This window comes from Protomyctophum bolini (genome assembly GCF_963924005.1).
Source record: "Protomyctophum bolini genome assembly, chromosome: 21".
Lineage (NCBI taxonomy): Eukaryota > Metazoa > Chordata > Actinopteri > Myctophiformes > Myctophidae > Protomyctophum > Protomyctophum bolini.
In genome coordinates this window covers 7,044,465-7,054,464 of record NC_137882.1, presented here as the reverse complement: position 1 = coordinate 7,054,464, position 10,000 = coordinate 7,044,465, and the positions used below count along the sequence as shown (strand labels likewise).

At 44.4% G+C, this 10,000-nt stretch overlaps 1 protein-coding gene across 5 annotated transcripts in view; it reads left to right on the top strand.

Annotated features, from left to right (window-relative positions):
• The window catches only part of LOC308336760 (piezo-type mechanosensitive ion channel component 2-like), a 67,739-nt gene that overhangs the window by 25,781 nt on the left and 31,958 nt on the right, over nucleotides 1–10,000 (top strand). For all 5 annotated transcript variants that reach the window (XM_080794295.1, XM_080794298.1, XM_080794296.1 and 2 more), the window contains exons 13-23: nucleotides 433–663; nucleotides 1,720–1,837; nucleotides 2,590–2,831; nucleotides 3,632–3,780; nucleotides 4,609–4,687; nucleotides 4,877–4,971; nucleotides 5,264–5,505; nucleotides 6,733–6,893; nucleotides 7,683–7,859; nucleotides 8,138–8,251; nucleotides 8,548–8,748. In XM_080794295.1, coding sequence (XP_080650421.1) covers nucleotides 433–663; nucleotides 1,720–1,837; nucleotides 2,590–2,831; nucleotides 3,632–3,780; nucleotides 4,609–4,687; nucleotides 4,877–4,971; nucleotides 5,264–5,505; nucleotides 6,733–6,893; nucleotides 7,683–7,859; nucleotides 8,138–8,251; nucleotides 8,548–8,748 — 1,809 coding nt within the window. The remainder of the gene's footprint in view (nucleotides 1–432; nucleotides 664–1,719; nucleotides 1,838–2,589; nucleotides 2,832–3,631; nucleotides 3,781–4,608; nucleotides 4,688–4,876; nucleotides 4,972–5,263; nucleotides 5,506–6,732; nucleotides 6,894–7,682; nucleotides 7,860–8,137; nucleotides 8,252–8,547; nucleotides 8,749–10,000) is intronic.

Sequence of the window (10,000 nt, the reverse complement as noted above, 5' to 3'; positions counted from 1 at the left end):
TCCATCACATACTGTGTGTCATGGCTGACGTGCGTATTGTTCTCATGTGGTATGTAGGCGTGGTCCATCACATACTGTGTGTCATGGCTGACGTGCGTATTGTTCTCATGTGGTATGTAGGCGTGGTCCATAACATACTGTGTGTCATGGCTGACGTGCGTATTGTTCTCATGTGGTATGTAGGCGTGGTCCATCAGATACTGTGTGTCATGGCTGACGTGCATATTGTTCTCATGTGGTATGTAGGCGTGGTCCATCACATACTGTGTGTCATGGCTGACGTGCATATTGTTCTCATGTGGTATGTAGGCGTGGTCCATCACATACGTGTCATGGCTGACGTGCGTATTGTTCTCATGTGGTATGTAGGCGTGGTCCATCACATACTGTGTGTCATGGCTGACGTGCGTATTGTTCTCATGTCGTATGTAGGCGTGGTCCATCACATACGTGTCGTGGCTGACGTGCGTGCTGCTGCTGTGGTCGTGCGCGCTCTGGATGCTCCGCGACCGCCGCAGGTACACCATGATGTCGTCGCCGTGGCTGGTCGCCTACGGCAACCTGCTGCTCCTGCTGCAGTACATCTACAGCTTCCCGGCGGTCGATCCCATCCCTGGGATGTTCATCCGGAAGGACGTCCCCTTCAAAGAGCTGGCCTCCAAGGTACACTACACTGCAGTCACACAGATACTACACAAGGTCCCCCTGGGCAAAACCCACCCCCACTCTTTGGCTGAGAGTGGGGGTGTATAGTGTGAGCTGACTACCTGATTTAGTGGTGGGGTGGAGTCCTCATTCTCCGTCTGTCCACTCTGGTCCATTATCTGGTGGCAGCACCCCATGACCTCAGCTGCCGGACTAAAAGGACACGCGGTGTCAGTTGTGCAAGTAGCAAAAGTAAATAAATAAACGTAGGCTTAGACAAATAATCTAAAGGACATTCTGATAAACAGAAAATAACAAACGTACGTATAATGCATCATCTTGGCACATAGAGCTGTGGTGTCCCACAGTACCTCTCCAGACAACGGCAAATGTTTGCTTGTGGTTACTATCTGGGCCGATGTAGGCCAGCCACAGGTGTGCTAATTAGTGTGATAGGGCTCCACCCACCACTAAATGAGGTAGTCATCTCCCAATTCAATTCAATTCAATTCAAAGGGCTTTATTGGCATGAGAAAACATACGTTTACATTGCCAAAGCAGAAAAGAACAATACAACAATACAGCAATACAATCAAAACAAAAATGATGTACATTTGAATGTCAGAATCTTCAATAGATCAAATTCTATGTACCAAGGTCACAGGAATATACACAATGATTAGTCTTTAGGGTGGTTGTGTTCTCCCACTACACCCCACTCTCAGCCAAATAAAAGAGTGTGGTGAGTGTGTTTTGGCTGGCCTCAAAGTTATACCACTGCAGTATTCTGTTATACATTACGTTAATCTGTTTACAGAATTATTTTTTATAGATAGTTCTTCTGATTACAGTATGTTATATATTAACCCATTTACCACATTAAATCCTGGGAATTCTTCAAAATAAAGGCGCTAGAGTGCCAGCAGATGGTAGATTTTACTCTGAAAAGCCCCGCCTTCTGTGGACAAGCGATTTTTCATTTTTCCTTACCTTTCATATCTTGTCATATCTTATGAAAAAAAAGGTTTTCTCTGTGCTTCCGTGGAAAAAAAACTGACAGCATTCCTGTTCCAGATCGTGTGTCTGTTGACGTTCTGGGCTCTGCTGCGTCAGAAGCTGACGGAGAAGAAGGAGAGACAGACAGAGAGACAGACGGATGAACACCTGGCCACCATCACTGTCCACAGCGAAGGTAAGACACCCATCTCCTTCTCACACTGTCTGACTGACTGTCTCCAGCCCTGGTGTCTCAATGTCGGGTCCGGGGACCACCTTGTTATTTTATGTTTTGAAATAATAATAATAATAATAATAATTCAAAACATGTAAGAAACAAAAAATAAGGGGACCCATAAAAATGTTCAGTGTTTGGGAGACACTTGTTTAGGCTACTCACACTGTGGTGTCTTGAAATAGAGGATAATTCTTTGTTTGTATAACATTTCTTTATCTTACACCGGTGAATGAAGAATCCAAAAATCAAAGTAAACGGCGGTAGAGATTAACAGCAGAAGAACTACACAAATATTCTGGTTATAAACTCACAAAACAACCCTCAAAGTCTTGTCATAGCCCCTGGTGGGCTACAGAAAATTGAAATCACCAAATCTGTCCACAGATGATAAATAATTAAATAATAACAACTCATATATTAGTAATAAGGACGGAAAAATGACCATGAAGGGCGTCGGAATTTGCGCTGCCATTCTGTGCTGTTATTGGCTGAGCATTGGCTGAGCAATTCTTTAGGACGGAATTAGGTTTTTATTAATTTGGAGGAATAAGGAGGTTATTGTATCTATTAACCTACATAAGTAGGTTTTACTGACAGAGGATAGAGGACAGATCCCGGACGCTCCTTCGCCTGGGTGAAATGTACTCACAATGCACTCATAGATATCATATCCCCAAACCGGGTTATGGACTAGTAATTTTCTCCTTCAGGTCACCTCCTCGAGAAAGCGGAGGTGACCTCCCAGCACCAGGAGGAGGAGGTGCTCCCGGGAGCAGCCGCGCTAGGAGTGCACGGGATGGAGGAGCTGGTTGCCGTGGTGAAAAGGATGTTTGTGAAGTACTGGATCTACGTGTGTGGAACCATGTTCTTCTTCGTCAGCTTCGAGGGGCGAATCGTCATGTACAAAATCATCTACATGGTGATGTTCCTGGGATGTACTGCACTATACCAGGTATACATCATTAATATTCCTACGACTACTACTACATCTATTTGACCTGTAAAGGATTCCAGAGAAAACTGTTCTCCAAACAGTGGGTTGGGACCCGTTTGTGCTTCACAGAACCATTTACTTGAGACACAAAATTAGCTTGAGGCAAAAAAATATAAAATCGCATATCTAAGTCATATCCGAAACATAAACCTTGCAATGGCGACCTGCGGCACGGCCAAAATCGGCAAAAAAAAAAAGACATAAGCAGACAAAGAGTCAATGGGCCAAGTGGCCATTTAGATTTTCGAGTCATGGATTGTATTCATCGCACTAGCATTCCAGACGGTTTTATTTGATAAGACGTCTGTAGACGTCCTGAGCCTCTAAGGTTTTATTTGATAAGACGTCTGTAGACGTCCTCCTAAGGCATCTTTAGCACTGGTATATTCAGTGATTTCACTTAATTTAAATAGCACTTATTTTTTTGTTTTGTTGTGATAATCCTTCCTACTATAGAGGGTGCTGACCATATAAGGAGTTCCTCCCTGTCCCCAGTTAAACCCCTGGGGGTCAAAAAACCGTAGGTTTCGTTTTTGGCTAGGTGGCCAAGCCTTCATCCAATCAGGATAGAGAGTGGCCTTCCGCCAATCATGATCGAGCGGGGGCGGGCCTTGGTGTGCGTGCTGTAGTGCGTGTGCATGTGCACGTCTTGTTACCGGGATGGACCCGGGGGGGGGTTTCCAAATCACTGAATGCTCCTTTAAGTAGCTAACATGTATCATGCATGTCCATGTCTATGTCTTTGTGTTTCTCCGCAGTTAAACTACCAGCGTTGGCGCAGCGTGCTGAGGTATTTCTGGGTTGCCGTGGTGACGTACTCCATGTTCGTCCTGATCCTGGTCTACACCTTCCAGTTCCCCAACTCCCCTTCCACCTGGAGCTATTACACTGCACTGTCTACACACAGGTCTGTCTGTCTGTCTGTCTGTAACTCCCCTTCCACCTGGAGCTATTACACTGCACTGTCTACACACAGGTCTGTCTGTCTGTCTGTCTGTAACTCCCCTTCCACCTGGAGCTATTACACTGCACTGTCTACACACAGGTCTGTCTGTCTGTCTGTCTGTCTGTAACTCCCCTTCCACCTGGAGCTATTACACTGCACTGTCTACACACAGGTCTGTCTGTCTGTCTGTAACTCCCCTTCCACCTGGAGCTATTACACTGCACTGTCTACACACAGGTCTGTCTGTCTGTCTGTCTGTCTGTAACTCCCCTTCCACCTGGAGCTATTACACTGCACTGTCTACACACAGGTCTGTCTGTCTGTCTGTCTGTAACTCTCTGCGTTAGTTCGGAAAGCCTTTGCGAACCATACGTGTTTTGTTGTTTCCCGACTTCGGAAGGAGCAGGTGTTGGCATTTAGAGGTTGTTTGTTCTCCTGGCACTATCGTGTCAGGTTGTTTCAGGTTCTGCACCTCCCTTATTGACTGTCAGCGACCTTGACCACCATGTTTAGTTTCGCCGGTCAAAAGTGACCCTGAGCAAAACACTCACTCAAATTTACAATTTAGGCATTTAGCAGAGGCCCTTATTTGGTCATATCGGGTCACATCGGTATCTGTGAATATGCCAGTCTAAGCACAGATCCAACACAGGGGTAAAGGGTTGACACTTGACACTATGGCAGGGAATTTATTTTGGGGGCATGTGGAGTTTGCTTTCGATTTGGCCAAACTGCTTGTGCACATTTGAGTGAGGAGTCTGCTATAAACACAACTGTCTGTCTGTTCAGGTTAGAGGATCTTGGCTTGGAGAAGTTTTCAGTTCCTGTGCTGTTCACCAGAATATTTATCCCTGCTGCATTCCTATTGGTCAGTACTCAGTACACATACGCACGCATGCACGCACACAATATATATATTTTTCCTTATTCCGTTCTTTAAATGTGTGTGTGTGTGTGTGTGTGTGTGTGTGTGTGTGTGTGTGTGTGTGTGTGTGTGTGTGTGTGTGTGTGTGTGTGTGTGTGTGTGTGTGTGTGTGTGTGTGTGTGTATACTATAGGTGTGTATTCTACATCTTCATTACTTCCACCAGCCGTTTCTTGACCTGACAGACCTGAAGACTGTGGTGGACACACACAACAGTACTGTTACTAGGTAACACACACACACACACACACACACACACACACACACACACACACACACATCATAACTAGTCAGATCAGGCCCAGAATAAGCTATATTATTTCAACTGGTGAAGACGTCCTGGAAATGACGTAAAGATCATCCCCATTCCCCATTGATCCCCATTGATCTGGCCTAGTCCTGAATGTCACCGGAGGACGTAATGTGGCTTGCTGGGTACGCTGAAAACGTCTCTCTCTCTCTCTGTCTCTCTCTCTCTCTCTCTCTCGCTCTCTCTCTCTCTCTCTCTCTCTCTCTCTAGGCTGGTTCATTCGGAGGGGAGTCTAGCCGATCTGTCATTGGTCAAACCTCCCCGTCCGGATGAGGAGAAGGAGGAGAAGGAGGAGGAGCTAAAGAGCGGAGGAGGAGATGAGAGGAGGACAGAAGGAGAGACGGAGAGAGAGGAGAAGGAGAGAGAGGAGGAGAAGTGGAGAGACGAGGACAGGGAGGAGGATGAAGACTCCTGCATGTTTGGCCAGGAAACCCTGTCTGGTCGGATCATAGGTTGGTCTAATGTCCATGATTATATTTTGGAGAACAGGAAGGCTGGTATATCAACCAGTATATGTTTCTAAAAGATACATTTTGATCACAATTTTTGTCAAAATTGTCAAATGTTTTAGTTTTAGTCTAGTTTCAGGTTAGTTTATCATAAGATTTTAACCCATTTAGGCCTGACGTTGAAATAAAAAAAACGTTCGCTCTGAAAGAATTATAGTCAAAGATTTGTGCCGAATTTTGACGATTTTTCAAAAATAGCAGACCTACAAGCTCGCTAAGAGCTTGTAGATCTGCTGTTTTTCAATAGCTAAAGTATAACATAATGCTTAGTTAAAACACCAAAAGTGGTTCCCGCCCAGAATGGGTTTTAATCTACAGTTGATTTAGTCGACTTGAAATGTATTTTTGCCTGATTTTAGAATGCTGAGTTGAAACAGCCGATCTACAGTGTGAGAGCAACACCAATCATAAAATGAATGTCCTATCTTTAAAATCATAAAAAGAATGTCCTATCTTTAAAATCATAAAAAGAATGTCCTATCTTTAAAATCATAAAAAGAATGTCCTATCTTTCTCAGCTACAGTATGATGGATCTCTTCTCCAGTACCGCCTTTGCTTTGTCTACTTTTCATTTGTTGACTTATATATTGTCAGTATATTTAGTATATAATCGGGGGTGAAAGTGGCTTGAAGTTCTTGCCGGAACTCCCAGAGATGTAAATAAGGGACACATCCCGCCGTGTGGCCCAAACATTTCGGGTCAAAAATTCGGGTCAAAACGTGCGGTTAAGGTTGGGGTCGGACTAATGAGCACTTCGACCAGCGCCTCGCTACCCAAAACCCCCCGAAATGCATAGAAAACTGCATTTTGGCACAGTTATTATTATTAACCCATTCTGACCTGAGATCAGATTCACACGAGGTTTCCACTGGACACACACTTGGTCTGATGAACACATTCTGACCTGAGATCAGATTCTAAAAAATGTCAGTCGTTCTTCGATCTTTCAAAAATAGCAGACCTACAAGCTCGTAGCGCGCCACTCGGTGGCGCGCTATGAGCTTGTAGATCTGCTATTTTTCAATAGCTAAAGCATAACATGATGCTAACACCAAAATGGTTTCCCGTTCAGAATGGGTTAAGTGTGGCAACCAGACTATAGTAATTGTCACACTTTATTATTAGTTGCAGAACATAATGAAATATTTCTTTATTCCGTCGGCCCCAGACCTGCGTTCCTCCTGGAGGCTGGTGTTGGATCGTCTGTCGGACTTGTTCCTGCGTCTCGTCTCGTCTGTCCAGAAGCTGCAGCTCCTCGTCTGGTGGCTCCTGGAACTGCACATCATAAAGCTCATCTCCATTTACATCATGTGGCTGTCTGTCAGAGAGGTACAGCCAGACATGTCACACACGCACACACACACACACACACACACACACACACACACAAAGCCCTGCTTTATTGCGAGTGAGACTGTATTGGTCGTGGAGTGGATGTTAGATAGAGGAGGTAATGGACACACAAAACAACCCTCTGTATCAAATTTGCACTGTACTGGGGATAATGGCTAATGGATAATGGTCGGGATTGCGCAGTCTGAATCAGAACGATTCAACAACATGTTTTCTAAATCTGAAATCTTCTGAAAACCCTCTTTCTATGTCAGTCGGTTCTCAAACTATTTCATGTCAAGGACCCCACAAATTATCTGTATTTGGCCGCCGACCCCCGTCTGAAAGATGTGGGCCACATTTTCACTGTTTTTCAAAAATAGCATCGATTAGTATAACACAATGTTTAAAACACCAAAAGGGGTTCCCGCCTAGAATGGGTTAAAGCCAAGGCAATGGTACGTGGCACAGTGATTGGTTTCATTATTGTAACGCCCAAACCACACCTATGCATAATGTAAGGGGTAGTGGAGGTGTTTTAGGGACTTATGCTGGGGTATAAGATAGCAATTTCTACAGGGGAACTCCTCTTTATACGCAATGATAATCCCCAAATTACGGATTTAGTGCCACATGTGTGTGTATTATGTATGAATGAATGAACCATTGTAAAGCGCTTTGAGCACTTGGAAAAGCGCTATAAAAATGCAATTCATTATTCATTATTATTACAAGTGTTTTCTAAACGGTGTGTTACAGTTGTGTGTGTTAAACGGTGTGTTACAGGTGTGTGTATTAAACTGTGTGTTCGTGGCGTGCTGGGCCGTGGCGTTGCCGTGCAGGGTGTGGCGCCCCCTGGCGTCCAGTGTGTGCACTGTGTGGACGTGTGTGTTGGCGGTGTGTAAAATGATCTACCAGCTCAACTCCATCCAGCCGGGAAACTACGCCACCAACTGTTCACTGGTGAGACTCACGTCAATATGTCATTCACAATGTATATTAATTACATGTTAATGGCATTCTTAATTAATATGCTTATAGTCACATTTTAATTTATTTTAAAATACCATTTTTAAATGAGAATTGTCTGTCTGTCTGTCTGTCTGTGTGTGTCTGTGTGTCTGTCTGTCTGTCTGTCTGTCTGTCTGTCTGTCTGTCTGTCTGTCTGTCTGTCTGTCTGTCTGTCTGTCTGTCTGTGTCTGTGTCTGTGTCTGTGTCTGTGTCTGTCTGTCTGTCTGTAGCCAGTCAACTCCAGTTCTGAAATGGGCAGGTCTGTTTTATACGCTGGTCCGGTTGACCCCACCCAGTGGGTGGGGCTTCGCAAGACTGATGGAAAAATGCTGGATTACCTCAGGGTAACACACACACACACACACACACACACACACACACACACACACAACGTATGCACACACACACACACACACACACACACACACACACACACACACACACACACACACACAGTTTAATCATTTATCCACACACAATTTGTCCAAACACAGGGAAAGCATACAGGGACACAAATATTTGGAATCATGTTGGTGTTAGCATTATGCTAATGTTTCTACAATTCAACCTAGTTTGTGCTGCTAGCCTGTCCTACTGTAATGCATGGTGGTGTTAGCATTGTGCTAATGTGTCTGTACAGTACAACCTGATGATGTTAGCGCTGCTAGCCTTTGAGGTGACAATCTACAGACACCAGGAACTGTACCGTCTCCGTGGCAACATACCTCCCCCCGTCACCAGAACGCTGTTCTGTGACATCACCCGGCAACACCTTGACGAAGGGTTTCTAAGCTGTGCCAAATACTTTGCCAACTACTTTTTTTACAAGTTTGGTCTGGAGGTGAGCACACGCACACACACACACGCACACACGCACACACACACACCCTGCCGCGGGGGATTATGTCACTCCTTTGCCGCTTCATCGGCAACCTGATGAGCGGCGCGGCTCTTAAATTTCCGTTTGAAGTGCCCAAGGCGCCGCTCTGCCCCCAAGTAACGCTGGTCGGCAAAAGCAGGACGCTCAGCGAGCGCTGGGAAGAGAAGCACTCCAGCTCGCCTAAGGGCCGATTAATACTCCTATTTTACCGCTGTTTCGGCGCTGTAGTGCCGAAATGATTTCGGCTCGTCAGAAAACTTCAGTAGCACCGAAGAGCCGACTTTAGGACGGTACCCCCCCCCCCCCCCCCGAACCTCAAATGACGTCAAATTGTAGGCTCTACAGCGCCGAACCGACTTTTATTCGGCTCTAAAATAGGAGTATGAATCGGCCCTTATCCCATTAAGACCTGAGACGACATTCTACAAAATGTCTCATAAATACTGACATTTTCTGAAAAATGTATCAGTGATTCAGTGGTGCTCAAAACTTTTCACGTCAAGGGCCCCTGGAATTATCCGTACTTGGACCACCATCTGAAAACATGTTGTTCCCCCAGAAACAAAGATTTGAGTTAAGAATCATGTTTCATGATTTTTCAAAAAACTGTTTAGCTCGTAAATAGCTTGAGCTTGTACTGTATATCGGCTATTTTCCAATAGCTGAAGTAGAAAATAATGGTTAATGTTGTTAAACGCTAGAGTGACACAGATGCTTTATGGATATAATAATGGCTAATGTTGTTAAACGCTAGAGTGACACAGATGCGTTATGGATAAAATAATGGTTAATGTTGTTAAACGCTAAAGTGACACAGATGCGTTATGGATATAATAATGGTTAATGTTGTTAAACGCTAGAGTGACACAGATGCTTTATGGATATAATAATGGCTAATGTTGTTAAACGCTAGAGTGACACAGATGCGTTATGGATAAAATAATGGTTAATGTTGTTAAACGCTAAAGTGACACAGATGCGTTATGGATATAATAATGGTTAATGTTGTTAAACGCTAAAGTGACACAGATGCGTTATGGATAAAATAATGGTTAATGTTGTTAAACGCTAAAGTGACACAGATGCGTTATGGATATAATAATGGTTAATGTTGTTAAACGCTAAAGTGACACAGATGCGTTATGGATAAAATAATGGTTAATGTTGTTAAACGCTAGAGTGACACAGATGCGTTATGGATAAAATAATGGTT